The sequence below is a fragment of the Oratosquilla oratoria genome, chromosome 29 (genome assembly GCF_046742065.1).
Source record: "Oratosquilla oratoria isolate Oo_2021 chromosome 29, ASM4674206v1, whole genome shotgun sequence".
NCBI classification, from domain to species: Eukaryota; Metazoa; Arthropoda; class Malacostraca; order Stomatopoda; family Squillidae; genus Oratosquilla; species Oratosquilla oratoria.
Genome location: NC_134805.1, coordinates 53,242,783 through 53,258,500, shown reverse-complemented (window position 1 = coordinate 53,258,500; position 15,718 = coordinate 53,242,783). Strand labels below are relative to the sequence as shown.

Below are 15,718 nucleotides of genomic sequence, written 5' to 3'. Positions count from 1 at the left end.
GTGTGATAGCCTGGTGGTAACTGATAAAGGCACCTGGCATTTGCGTGCGTTCGTGTGTATGTGTGTGTGTTGCTATGAAACGAGGGACGGCCCATTTTCTCCACACGCCGAGTAGGCTCCAGGAAGGATTATGGTATTGGAAATACTTGTAGCTAAGTACTGAGTTTACATAATATAAAAGGTTGAATTAAATAGTACTTAAGCTAACATCATAGTGTAATGACTCAACATACAAATACAGGTCGCTATTGGTCAAGTGTCCAAGCTTACATGAGCCTGGGTGTTGCCTTGCAATACAACATTCGTCTTGGAAGATGCATTAGCATTTTTTAGGGTATTTTTAGGAAAAAAAAGTGCGTCTTGTAAGCCGTAAAATACGGTACTCACAAATTGAGAATCTATTATATATATAGAGCTAGATGCTTATCTATTGCCAAGAATCAACACCACAGTGAATGAACTCTCAGCATACCATGTGTTCTCAATTTATGAATTGAAAAGTGCATATCACAAAATTCCACTGAAGGAATCAGACAAGAAATACATTGCTTTTGAGGCCAATGAATGCCTATATAAATTTTGTAGGGTTCCCTTTGGAGTAACAAATGGAGTACCAGTCTTTCAATAAACCAAGAATAAGTTGGTGAAAGAAGAAAATTTACAGTGTGCATTTCCATATCTTGACAATATCACTATCGCTGGCAGTACTCAAGAACATGATCGTAATGTACAATACAACCACTCCTCGTTTAACAACGACAATTGGGACCAGAGCGCCGTCGTTAACTGAAAGTGTATACATATACGTACGTACATGTACTGTATGTACAATGTCCAGCAATACATGTATCTTTATTTTCGTGTGTTTTCCCTCTGTTATACAGTACATTAAAGCTTTATTTACTGTTTACGGTGGTTAGGTTCCTAAAATTACCGTATATGACCAAATCCGCGTATGCTGACATTCCATATTGAATACCGGGGTATTTTTTTAGTTTCGACCATGGGCACAATATAGCAATAGAAAATTAATTATTAATTTTGTAAATTAAAATGTATCAACGTAATATGCAATTTTGTGGGGGGAAATGAAAGTAAAAAATACCATGCTACAAGAAAATATACTAATGAACGAAGTCAGTAGCATAGGATTGGGACGCCATCTTGTCGTCTGCCAACGTCTCTCACGACGACGACAACGAGGACGAGCCGGATGACATTTAATTTGCAGGTAATGATTTATCAAACACAGGTCAGGTTAGTTTTGTTTAGGTTAGATGAATTCATCATCCTTTTATTTCTTCGACATCGGCATCTACCATAACAAACATGGTGTACCATTCGTCCAACATGACTTCGTTACTTACGAAATTTGTTTTAGCACTTTTTTTTATTTCCGCTCACAAAATTGCATATTACTTTGATACATTATAATTTACAAAATTAAGAATTAATTTTCTATTGCTATATTGCGCCCATGGTCAAAACTAAAAATTTACCACTACCGGTATATATTGTACCCCAGGTAGTTTTTGCAGCTTGCAGGATGGTAATGTAGACCTAAGCTTCAGAACACTTTACCTCACAGCTAATATCCACCGTACAAGTTCAATTATAACATCATACAAATTTGCCTCAGCCAACTTAATTATCGTACATGACGTCGTAACTTCGGGAGATTTACGTTAAACGTCTGTCCTAAAGCCCGTCGTAACTCCGCGTCGTCGCTAACTGAGTAGGTCGTTAAACGAGGAGTACCTGTACTTTCTTAAGGTCATCTATAAAAGTAACTTAACCCTCAATGTTTTTAAGACTATTAAGTCTGTGTGCTCCATTAATATCCTTGGCTACTGTGTAGGAAATGGGGTTATAAAGCCTGATCCTGCATGACTTCGTCCACTACAGGAACTTCTACCCCCTATGAGTCAGGGACCTTTGAAGAGAGTTATGGGTATGTTTGCTTACTATGCCAAATGAATACATGATTTTTCAACAAAGGTTCGACCATTAGCAAGTACAAAGAAATTTCCTTTAGATAAAGAAGCTTTACAGGCTTTCAATCTACTCAAACTAGAACTTGAAAGAACAATGTTTTACTCAGTGGATAAAAACTTGGCTTTTGAAGTCTAATGTGATGCTTCTGAAGTAGCTATCTCAGCTATACTTAACCTGGGTGGAAGACCAGTGGTTTTCATGTCTAGGACTCTACAAGGTAGTAAAATACTTTATCACATTGTAGAAAAGGAGACCATGGCCATAATTGAAGCTGTCTGTAAATGGGTCACATTGTTGCTAGACAACATTTTGATCTTATTACTGACCAGTGTTCTGTAACCTTCATGTTCAACAACCGTAAATACACCAAGATCACCTCTGGTAAAGAGAATGTGGTTCCTGATGCCTTCACTCAAGCCTTCTGTTGTTCTGTCTCCACATCATCTACCCTTGCTGAACTATATGATGGTCTCTATCACCCAGGAGTAACTTGTCTGCTGCACTTCATGAGATCTAAGAACCTTCCCTTTTCTACTGAAGATGTCAGGAAGGTTTGTGCCTCCTGTAAGGTTTGTGCAGAGATAAAGTCGAAGTTTTATAGACTTAACCCCTTCCATACGGTGCCGCACACGTAGGCGTCATGAGGAGCAAGTGGATTCGCGACGCTGCCATATCGGCGGTGAAAGAGAGAACGATCGATATAAGCAGTGACTATATTTTATGATGCGAGTATTATTACGACATGTCGTACGGCTGGCATTGGCTGCTGCCCGCGAGATTTAAGTCCCGTAGTGAAGTGGTTAAAGAGGGAAAACTCATCGAGGCAACTCAACCAATGGAGAGGCTGAGCATCAATTTCAAAGGACCTCTTCCAACCACCTCATGCAATTTCTATATACTTACTATTGTAGATGAATATTCCCATTTTCCTTTTACTTTTCCATGTCCCAACACCAATACAACAATTGTATTCAAATGCCTGGAACAAATATTTAGTCTATGTGGGATGCCTAATTATATTCACTCTGATATAGGAATGTCATTCATGTCTAAGATCTCAAAACCTATCTCACGCAAAAGGGGTTGCTATGAATTGAACAACTCCATATCACCCAATTGGCAATGGACAAGTGGAACAGCTCAACAGTATTATAGGGAAGGCAATTCAGTTGGCCCTCAAGTCGCAAAATCTTCCCAATCAGCATTGGGAATTAGTACTTACTGATGTGCTACATTTAAATCCCTTCTGTTTACATCTACAAATGTCACATTACATGAATGTTTCTTTGGTTTTCCATGTCACTCTTCTTCTGGAAGCTCTCTGCCCTCATGGCTCATCAAGTCCAGTAATATTGAGAAGATTCATTAGAACAAACAAAATTAAACCTCTGGTAGATCAAGTTGAACTACTGGATGTTAATCCAACTTATGCTAACAATAAGCATCAGGATGGACAGGAGTCAATAGTTTTTGTTCATAACTTGGCTCCTTATCCCAAGAACCAGGTCAACAACTCCCCTGCTGAAAATCAGGAATTACCCACTTCTACACTGTCAACAGAGGCTGTACCTACAGCAATGCTCCTAGGAGTTCCAGTGGACACTGAACCTTGCCTAGAGGCTGACATAGAAGTGAGTGCAACAACACCTCTAGTATGGAGATTAAACTGTGTGTTGAGAGCTCAGGACTGATATGGATGGGATTGATAACCTATGGAGTACTTTTTTTTTTCTAGGGAGGAAGAATGTTATAATATTAATTTGTCATTGGACTTTTTCATACTCTGAGCCGTTTGTTTGGCTGTGTGTCACATTCTGTAACCAACTCATGAAACTGTCTGGTTGTCATCATAGTCTGTTTGGGACTGGTTGGCATAACAGTCATGACACAGTATGTAAGTTAATTCCTTTCCTCTGCTTATTCAACTGCTGTGTAGATATTATATACCATGTCTTATATATTATATTTGTCTCTACCCATACAAGTTTTGTATGTTTTGTAAATGATATGTAGAAAGTATTGTATGAACTGTGGCATTTTCTGGCTTCACATATCTTCTATGTTATAAAGTAAAATCCCTTTAACCCCTTCCATACGGTGCCGCACACGTAGGCGTCATGGGGAGCGAGTGTATTCGCGAGGCTGCCATATCGGCGTCTTGATTATATTTATTGTAGTCGCCCCTCCATAATGACATTCTTTCTAATTCTTTTGTAATCGCATTTTCTATGGTTATCAAAATTCACGGGTGAAGAGAGAACGATCGATATAAGCGGTGACTATATTTTATGATGCGAGTATTATTACGACACGTCGTACGGATGGCATTGGCTGCTGCCACCGAGATCTAAGTCCATGACGCCTACGTGTGCGGCACCGTATGGAAGGGGTTAAGTCAGAACTCTATTAGTCATTAACTCCTATAAATCGTAATGGCAAAACAAATTCATTAAAAAATAAAAATTTTGGTTCGAAAAATAAATTTGAAATACATACATATACCAAGGGTTTTTCCCCCTTTCAAGGGAAGTAGCCAAAAAGAAAAAGGCATAAAATTGTTCCCACCCATTCCATCCCTAAATACACTCCACTCCCCTCCACCCTCCATCTTATCTTAGCACCTCATGGATGATGGATCATCCCTGCACCATGTACACTGCCCTGGGTCAGAGGCAGTGTCACAAGTCACAGTACATCCACAGCAAGGCCACTTCATTAAATTGGCGACACCTCCCCCTCTCCATCTCCCCATGCATACAAGGAGAAGACAGGGAGAAATCCCTTTGGGCTGCGTCATATTTTGCTCACACATACTACCCCACCCCCCATTCCACCTCATACATCACAACATCATCCATATACAACCATTCTCCATTTACCCCTGTCTTCTGTCCTCTCCCGTCCTTCCTCCACAGACATTTCCTTCTTTCCCAAAGCCCCCTTCACCCCATCCATCCATCTCATCCTAGGCCATCCCCTCATGTTCACTCCCTCCACATCTGCCTTCCATACTGATTTTACTAGTCTTTCTTCACTCATTCTTTCCATGTGTCCAAACCATCCTAATACTCTTTCATCAACCCTATTTCCCAACTCCCTTTCTACCCCTGTTCTCCTCCTCACCTCCTCATTTCTCACTCTATCTAGCCTAGTAACCCCCATCATACTTCTCAGACACCTCATCTCAAACACATTCAAACTCCTTCTCTCTTCCTCTCTTATGTTCCATGTTTCTGCCCCATACAGTGCTGTTGGCACAATCGCTCCTTCATACAGTCTCCTCTTAGCATCCATTCCTAAATGTCTATTCCTCATTACACTTTTTAATCCACCAAGGCATTTACTCGCTTCTCTCAATCTACATTCTACCTCCACCTCCGCTCCACCTTTTCCTGCCACATTTGCACCCAAGTATCTAAAACTATCCACTTCCTCCAGTCACTCTCCCTTAATGCTCACTTCCAATCTACTGCCACTTTCACCCCTTGTACATCTCATCACCTTACTTTACCCACATTTATTTTCAGCTTTCTTCTTTCACACACTCTCCCAAACTCTATCACCAACTACCTCAATTCCTCCTCCAATCCTGCCACAAGCACAGTGTCGTCCACAAATCACATGGCCCGGATGGAATTGCAAATTGGATTCTAAAAGAATGCAAAGAAGAGCTAACGGACAAAATACACATCATAATAAATAGCTCACTCAAGGAAGGAAAGATACCTAATGACTGGAAAAATGATAACATTGTACCAATATATAAAGGAGGAAACAAGGAAGAACCCACCAACTATAGACCAGTATCACTAACAAGCACTATAGCCAAAATTTGTGAGAAAATCATCAAGAATAGATGGGTAAAACACCTGGAAGATAACAACATATTAAAACCCAAGACAATTCGGGTTCAGACAAGGTAGATCATGCACCACAAACTTGATATGCTTCTACTCAAGACTAATAGACATAGTGCAAGAAAGAAACGGATGGGCTGATTGTGCATTCCTAGACTTGCAAAAAGCATTTGACAAAGTACCACACAGAAAACTACTAAAAAAACTGGAACACATAGGAGGAATACAAGGGAACCTACTAAAATGGATGGAGGACTTCCTGACTGGAAGAAAGATGAGAGTAGTACTCAGAGACATTCTGCATGGCATCCATCCAGACCTGGTGCCTTACCTGCTCTCATCATCTTAACAACTGCCTTCACTTCATCCTTCCTTATTTCTCCTCCATTTTCCTCACTCATCACAGTCATTTTCTTAGCATTTCCCACTGCAACTATCTTTCCCTCCCTATCCTCCTTCACATTTAGCAACTCCCTAAAATATTCTGCCCATCTTCCCCTTACTGCCTTCTCTTCCATTATCATCTCTCCATCTGCACCTTTTACCTTTTCTTCTCTACTTGATTCGCCTCCTCTTCCTCTCTTGATTTCTTTCCAAAACATATTTTTATTACTTTCAAAATTTTCTGTCATACTCTTACCCCATTTCATATCTGCTCTCCTTTTTGCCTCCTTTACCTTTTGCTTTACTTCTCTTTTCTTTTCTTTGTACCTCTCATATGACTCCCTTGTCCTATTTTGTAACCAATCTGTGAAAGCTTGCTTCTTCTTTTCTACAACCTTCTTTGTTTCCTTATCCCACCATTCACTACCCTTCCTTCTATTTCCTCCTGTCCTTCTTGTTCCACACACCATCTTTGCACACTTTGCGACTCCCTCCTTGAACCATCCCCATTCCTCCACTCCTAGCTCTACTCTATCCTTCACTCCCTCCCACTCCTCTCTCAGCTTCTTCTTGTACTCCTTCTCCTTTTCCTTTTCATTTAAAGAGTTCACTCTAAGCACCTCCCTACCTTTTGTCCTTTTCCTCTTCCTCCATCTATCCTCCACTCTCAACTTACCTTCCACCAAAAAATGATCTGATATTCCCCAACCCTCTCCCCTTAGCACATGTACATCCTTAACTCTTCCTATTATACTCCTATCTACCACTACATAGTCCATTAACGCTCTATCTACCACCCTTCCATCCACCACCCTCTCCCATGTGTACTTATGCTTGACTTTCTTCCGAAACACTATTTGCTATCATCAACTGTCTTTCTAGACACATCTCCACCATCAACTCTCCACTATGATTCTTTCCTGGAACTTCACATTTCCCAACCACTGCATCAATTGGACCATTTCCTACCCTAGCATTAAGGTCTCCCAGTATTATTACACTGACATTTCTCCCTAATCCCTCTATGCACTCGTTTAAATCTATCCAAAAAGCCTCCCTTTCTTCTACTCTCTTCTCACTACCAGGCCCATATGGACTTACAAAAACCCACATCTCCTTTCCCAGTTTCACCTTCATCCACATTATCCTTGAGGAAACCTCCTTCCACTCCACTACACATTTACCTATCTCTTCAGTTACTAGTATAGCCACCCCTTCTCTCCCTCGCTATCTCTTCACTCCTGATAACCTCCCACTTACACTCCCAAACTTACACTCACCCTTCCCTCTCAACTTAGTTTCACTCAAAGCCAACACATCTACCTTTTCACAAACATACTACCTATCTCTTCCCTTTTACTCTCATCTGTACCACATCCACACACATTAAAAGACCCAAACCTTAGGGTGCTGGTTGGAAAACTCCTAGACCCTCTTATGCCTTTACTTTTTTTTTATATAAGTTGGAAAAAAAATATCTTTAGTCAGTAGCATTCCAACTTATTGTCATATCTAGTCGGCATGAAAGCGTTGCATCATGTTTTGGCGGGCAGTCTTGTTCCCACCACTCTGCTCCTTGATACTCTAAGTGTTGTTATTGTCACCGCCACACCCACAATGTCTCATGTGCTCATGTTTTGTGATAGCGTAGCGACTTTACATTGTTAAGTGAATAACAAGTGAGAAGTATGGCTGCTCATGGAGGCAAGATTCTTACAGGATGAAAGGGGATGAAACTGAAGACTCTGACCTTGGAAGATAAGCTGAAATTGTTGTCTAGGGTCGACGCTGGTGCCTTCATGCACTTGATATGTGCAGAATTTGATGTCAAGCCTAGTACATTCTACGACATCAGGAAGAACAAAGAAAAGATTCGTGCTCATGCCCTAATCTTGGAGGATCCTAAAGCTGCCAAATCAAAACTGAAAAGAATCAGGCCAGCCAAGCACATTGCACTGGACTCTGCTGTTTTTAAGTGGTACAAGCAAGAGTGTTCTGCTGGTGTTCCTATTAGAGGTGTGGATATACAAAATGCTGCTGGGAGGTTGGCCAAACATAAGAAAATTGATGATTTTAAAGCAAGAGATGGTTGGCTTTATAAGTTTATGAGCTGACGCTGCCTGGTTGACCGAAGAGTTGTGGGAGAAAGTGCTTCTGCTGACCATGATGCTGTGGAGCCATTCAGGAAGAAACTGGAGAGAATAATCACCACATCTGACATGCTACTCTCACAGGTAAACAATGCCGATGAAACAGAGCTGTTTTGGAAGTCCATGCCCAGTAACATCCAGGCTGGCAGGGAGGAAGCTTGCCAAAGACAGACTGTCCATCTTGTGCTGTGCCAATGCCACTGGGACACACAAACTCAAATCTATGATGATTGGGAAGTCACAAAAACCCAGGGCCCTCAAAAACATCATGGAAAAGTTACCAGTTATCTACAGGGCCAACAAGACTGTTTGGTTTACAAAAGAACTGTTCCTAGAGTGGTTCCACAAGTATTTTGTGCCTGTGGTCATCCACTTTCAGGTTACTGAGCTGGGCATCTCCAGGGAAGATATGAAGGCCCTTCTCCTCCTTGAAAATGCTCCAGCACATCCCAGTGAAGATGAGCTGGAAGGCCATGGGGGCATAATCAAGGTGCTTTTTATGCCACCTAACACCAGCTCCCTGATTCAACCCATGGACAAGGGTGTGATTGAGGCCACCAAGCGGCACTACCGCAACAAGCAGCTGGGAGAGTGCCTGGTAGTGATAGAGGAGAAACAGGACCAAGAACAGGACAGCAACCCTCCACCCTCAGCAATGGCTGGAAGAAAGTCCTGCATGGGACTGATGTGGAGGTTGATTTTACTGGTTTTTGCCCTGAGGACTTTGTGAACACTGCTCCCAAGGGTGGTGAGCCTGACATCACTGAGGACAATATCATTGAGTGGCTTGAGGGTGACTCTCAGGACCAAGGCTACCACCACCAGAGGGAGGAATAAATAGCCACTAGTGCCACACAGGAAGCCTCAGCTGCTGCAGTGGAGAGTGATAATGAAAGTGAAGGTGAAGGTGCAATTCTTGCCAAAATGAAGTTATTAGAAATTTGTTTTCACCTTGACAAGGCATTGGAGGGGTTAATGGAATTTGATGGATTTGAAACTTATCACTCCCTCCTAAGAAATGTTAGATCATTTATAATAAAGAGGCAGTATGCCAGTCTAAAGCAGAAAACAATCAGTGACTTTTTCAAGCCACGGGCAGTTCAACAGGCAGGCAGGGAGCACCAACCTTCCACCAGTAGTGAATCTAGCATCCTCAGCAGTGTTTCCTCAGAACTGCCAGCATTAATTTCCAGCAGCAGTGATTCGGACATGGAGTAATATGGAATTCAGTAGTGCTGTACAGTAGTGATTAAGGCCTGTATACAATAAGTGGTGTATATAAAGTGTATCTTACATACATACATACATACATATACCAAGGCTTTTTCCCCCTTACAAGTGAGGTAGCCAAAAAGGAAAAGGCATAAAATCATTCCCACCCATTCCATCCCTGAATACACTCCACACCCCTCCACCCTCCCTCTTATCTTAGCACCTCATGGATGATGGGTCATCCCTGCACCTTGTACACTGCCCTGGGTCAGAAGCAGTGTCGCAAGACACAGCACATCCACAGCAAGGCCGCTTCATTAAATCGGCGAACCCCCCTATCTGTCCCCCCCTGCATAAAGGAGAAGACAGGGAGAAATCCCTTCGGGCTGCATCAAATGTTGCTCACACATACTACCTCACCCCCCATCCCTCCACCCATTCCACCTCATGCATCACATCATCCATATACAACCATTCTCCATTCACCCCTGTCTTCTGTCCTCTCCCGTCCTTCCTCCACAGACATTCCCCTCTTCCCCAAAGCCCCCTTCACCCCATCCATTCACCTCATCTTAGGACGTCCCTTCATGTTCACTCCCTCCACATCTGCCTTCCATACATCTTTACTAGTCTTTCTTCACTCATTCTTTCCATGTGTCCAAGCCATCCTAATACTCTTTCATCAACCCTATACATCTTTTACTAGTCTTTCTTCACTCATTCTTTCCATATGTCCAAACCATCCTAATACTCGTTCATCAACCCTATCTCCCAACTCCCTTTCCACCCCTGTTCTCCTCCTCACCTCCTCATTTCTCACTCTATCCAGCCTAGTAACCCCCATCATACTTCTCAGACACCTCATCTCAAACACATTCAAACTCCTCTCTTCCTCTCTTATGTTCCATGTTTCTGCCCCATACAGTGCTGTTGGCACAATCACTCCTTCATACAGTCTCCTCTTAGCATCCATTCCTAAATGTCTATTCCTCATTACACTCTTCAATCCACCAAGGCATTTACTCGCTTCTCTAAATCTACATTCTACCTCCACCTTCACTCCACCTTTTCCTGCCACATTTGCAAAGTATCTAAAACTATCCACTTCCTCCAGTCGCTCTCCCTTAATGCTCACTTCCAGACTAATGCCACTTTCACCCCTTGTACATCTCATCACCTTACTTTTACCCACATTTATCTTCACCTTTCTTCTATCACACACACTCCCAAACTCTGTCACCAACTTCATCAATCCCTCCTCCGATCCTGCCACAAGCGCAGTGTTGTCTGCAAACAACAGCTGGCTCACCTCCCACTTTTCTCCATTTTCTTTAACCATCTCCAATCCCTGACCCACTACCCTTGCATTTACCTCTCGCACTACCCCATCCATGTATAAGTTGAACAGCCAGGGTAACATAAAGCATCCTTGACGAAGTCCCACCTTTACCTCGAACCACTCACTCTCTCCATTTCTAATCCTGACACAAGCTCTACTACTCTCATAAAAACTCTTGATAGCTCCTAGAAGCTTTACTCCTATCCCGTATATCCGCAAAACCTCCCACAGTGCCTCTCTGTCTATCCAGATCCATAAAGGCCCAAAAAACATCTTTCCCCTTTCCTATAGCTTTCTCACATATTTGTCTTACCACAAAAATGTGATCTACACAACCTCTACCCATCCTAAATCCACACTGTTCCTCACCAATTACTCCCTCTGTTCCTCTCCTAATCCTCTCAATCAAGATCCTCCTATAAGCCTTCCTAACTACACTTAACAAGCTAATCCCTCTGAAACTACTACATTCACACTTGTCCCCTTTTCCTTTGTAAAGTGGAACTATACAGGCACTCCTCCAGTCCTCCGGCACTCTACCCTCTCTCCAGCCAGTCCACCATCACTGTACCTCCTTTTTTCAGACATTCTGCATGGGATCCATCCAGACCAGGTGTATCTTAAGTAGAGTAATGTACTGCACAGTGATTTAAGTTACAATTTATGTGAATACTGTACATATTATGGATAGAACATTTTGAACAGAAGTTTTCTGGAGTCCCCTAACATCTCTATCTCCTACTAAATGGCCTTCCTTATGCTTGGATTACACCTTATTCCTGCATGAAAACATGGTACAGGTAAGTAAATTTATTTTTATTTATTTATATATATTTGGGGGGGGGGTTATTCTATAAGTCAGAAAGGCCTCAGCCCCTAGCATTCCGACTTAAAGAGGATTTACTGTACTAGACAAGTTACTACCTGTAATGTGTTTTCAGGTCAATTTATGTTTGAGTTGAATAAAGCTTGGTACCAGCAGCTAAGTAAACTAGGTAAATACACCTGCCCATCCTAGCATATAAAATATATGAGGAGAGATTAAAAGCACTGATTCTACCAACATGAAAAGATCAAAGAGAAAGAGGTGATATGAATACAGTATTCAGGTTGCTAAAGGGGATACACTACATTGATTAGGGATATTTTGATAGGTCATGAGAACATATTAAGAAATACTGCATACTCAATTGATGTGAAGAAATAGTAATATAGTAGTGGATGTCTAGAATAAATTGGATGAAACAATAGTGTGTGCAAACATCATACATGAATTTAAGAACAAACTAGATGTTGTGAGATACAAATACGGGACACCATGAGCATACTCCCCTTCCCATTGAATACAACTAGGTACATTGAGAGATTGAGAGAATACAAAGGGCAGCAACCAAACTGGTCCCCAGCCTCACAGATAAACCATATGAGAAGAAACTAAAAGCACTGGGTTTACCAACTTTGAAAGACTGATGAGAAAGAGGTGATATGATTACAATATTCAGGTCACTAAAGGGATAGTTTGCATTGACAGAAGAGATCTCTTGATTAAAGATGGGAGAGCTTCATGGGAGCAAATTAAGACCACATGCCTAAAGGATGTGAAGAAATGCAGTTTTCCATATAGATGCATAAATACTTAGAATAGCTTATGAAGTGATACATTTCTCATTTCCTGTATACAACAATTAGGTAAATACATAGAACATTAAAGACTCAAACTGCCAACATTAAGAGGGGTGATGTAATAGCAGTATTCAGAACTATGAAAGGAATGGATATTGACAACAAAGTCTTCCTAGTGAGGTACAGAAGAAAAATGAGAAGACATGGAGAGAAATTTAAAAATATATATTGTCTGAAGGTCATTAAGAAATAGTTTCTCATCTACATGTACTGATTTTGTGAACAATATAAATAAGAAATAGTACAGTTAGCCAATACAAATTAATTTAAAACTAAATTTGACTATTGAAAGCAGAAACTGGATCCCACAAACACAAGTCTTATCCAATGTATCAGAATTTCACAAATACTTACTATGGAATCCCTGACCCCTGGTGGCCCCATATTTTTCAGGTGAAGGTGCAATACAGGAGACCGGATGTGGTGGAGTAAAAGTGTGAAGGGCTCTCCCTCCTAAAGCAAACACTTTCATAAGACCCTCTGAGCTCCCTGTAAGAATGGTGGCTTCTCCTGGCCCTCCCCACGGCCAGGACCCATCAAGAAACACCACATCACGGATTATTCCATTGTGAATCTGAAAGAGTAATGATTTTCTTTACATGAATACACAAACATGCACACATGGATAGATTGCACTGACAGATGAGATCTGATTAAAGAAGGGAGGGCATGGGAGCAAATTAAGAAAAACCACAAGTCTACAGGATGTAAAGTAATAAGAACATAAGAAATAAAGGAGATTGCAAAAGACCATAAGGCCTACACTAGGCAGCTCCGTATCCATCACCACCTGTCATCCCCATCCATAAAGTTGTCTAACCGTTTTTTAAAACAACTGATAGTTTCAGCGCTTACTACGTGGTTACTAAGTTTATTCCATTCATCGACCACCCTATTTGTAAACCAATTCTTGCCTATTTCCTTCTTAAATCTAAATTTGTCCAGTTTATACCCATTACTGTGAGTCCTGCCCTGTTGTTTTATTATGATGACCTTGTTTGCATCACCCTTGTTATAGCCTTTGATCCACTTGAACACTTCTAATAGATCACCCCGCACTCTGCGTCTTTCCAGAGAGTGTAAGTTTAGGTGCCTGAGCCTCTCTTCGTAAGGCAAATTTCCGAGTCCTTGTATCATTTTGGTCATTCTTCTCTGTACTGATTCTAGTGAATTTATGTCCATTCTGTAGGACGGAGACCAAAACTGTACCGCATAGTCAAGGATGGGTCTAACTATCGCTAGATAGAGTTTAATAATTACCTCTGCACTTCTATTCGTTACCGTCCTAGCAATGAAGCCTAATGCTCTGTTTGCTTTATTTCTGGCACTAATGCACTGCTTCCTGGTTTTAAGGTCCAGACTCACCAGAACTCCCAAGTCCCTCTCGCACTCAGATTTTTCTAAAAACGTGTTATCTAAGTTGTATCTATTTTCGGGGTTGTGTAGCCCTACGTTTAACACGCTACACTTAGAGATATTGAAGTTCATTTGCCATTTCACCGACCATGTTAACAGTTTATTAAGATCATCCTGCAGAATCTGGGCATCTTCTCCTGACCTAATTAGGCGTCCTATTTTAGTGTTGTCCGCAAACTTACTAACATCACTATTTAACCCATCGTCTAAGTCGTTTATATACATAATGAACAACAAGGTACCCAAAACCGAGCCCTGGGGGACCCCGCTAGTAACATTGCCCCACCTAGATTTTATTCCATTTATGGTGACCCGCTGTTTTCTGTTACTAATCCAAGCTCTAATCCATTCTAACACTTTTCCTCCTATGCCATGGGCTTTGATTTTATTTAGTAGTCTCTGGTGTGGCACTTTGTCGAACGCTTTGCTAAAGTCAAGGTATATAACATCGTAATACAGTTTTCCATATAGATACATAAATACTTTGAAGAGTTTAGGAAGTGATATAGCCCAAGCTCAAACAATATATGATAATTGGAAATCAAGGATATAGATTAAGTTGGTTGATTGATTGATTAAAGGTTATCTGGCGTCGTAACTGCAGAGGTCATAGACGCTGAATTATTAAATTCTAAGATTCAATTTTGGGTATAGATAATAAAAAGAGTGATTTACTATGTATAGATGTAGGTAAATATTAATAAATCTAAATTCAGTATCAGGTATTAGTTATCAAATAGTGTAACGGTTATATATATATGGTGTTAAATCATGTTAAGATCTGAATAGAATTAAAAGCTATTTTTGGTTTTAATTATTATTGTTATTACACATTTTAGGACCAACCAGTCCAAAGAGTCTAACTAGGCCCTTAGTGTTGGTCAGGAAAAAATTGAGAAGATTGAGTAAATATATATATGTAGGAGTATATCCAATGAAATTAGAGTGGTAGGATTATATTTCAATATTAATTTGTATTTGTTACTACATTTGATGAAGTAGGTTAATTTCTTTTAAGAATTTATTGACTCCCTCATAATCATACTGCAGTTCTTTTCCCAATATCTTGGCCAAATAATAGTTACCATCTCTCTCTTTCTTATTTGGGAAGTGACGCTCTCTCAGTTCTCTGTGATTAGGGCATTCAACCAGCAAATGTTTAATAGTCATGGGGATTAAACAATCTTCACAGTATGGTTGATTTTCACCACTCATGAGATATCCATGGGTCAGCCTTGAATGTCCTATGTGGAGACGACATATAATTACTTCCCATTTCCTTGGCATAATTTTATATTTCCAAGGGTGTATATTTGTGGTGATCTCTTTCATTTTGTTATGTCCCACTTCATTCCACTGTTGTTTCCACGACTTATGGATGATATTCATGATGATAGGAAGGATATCTCTATATGGTATTGTGCACCGTTTAGGGATCAGACTGGTTGTTGCTGACTTTGCTAGTTGGTCAGCTGTTTCATTTCCATATATATGTACATGTGCTGGAACCCAGCAAAATGATATAGTGACACCCCCTACATTGTAGTAGAAACATCCACTGTGAAATTTTCATTGTTAGAAGATTATCGCCATTGAAGATTTCTATTGCCTGTAATGCACATTTTGAATCACAATAGATTGTGAAGTTAGATATCTGTAGAGTTATAAAGTGTTCTAAAGCA

At 40.8% G+C, this 15,718-nt stretch overlaps 1 protein-coding gene across 8 annotated transcripts in view; it reads right to left on the bottom strand.

Annotated features, from left to right (window-relative positions):
- Nucleotides 1-15,718, bottom strand: part of LOC143040770 (uncharacterized) — a 248,847-nt gene that overhangs the window by 58,011 nt on the left and 175,118 nt on the right. For all 8 annotated transcript variants that reach the window (XM_076212196.1, XM_076212194.1, XM_076212190.1 and 5 more), the window contains one exon: nt 12,975-13,194. In XM_076212196.1, coding sequence (XP_076068311.1) covers nt 12,975-13,194 — 220 coding nt within the window. The remainder of the gene's footprint in view (nt 1-12,974; nt 13,195-15,718) is intronic.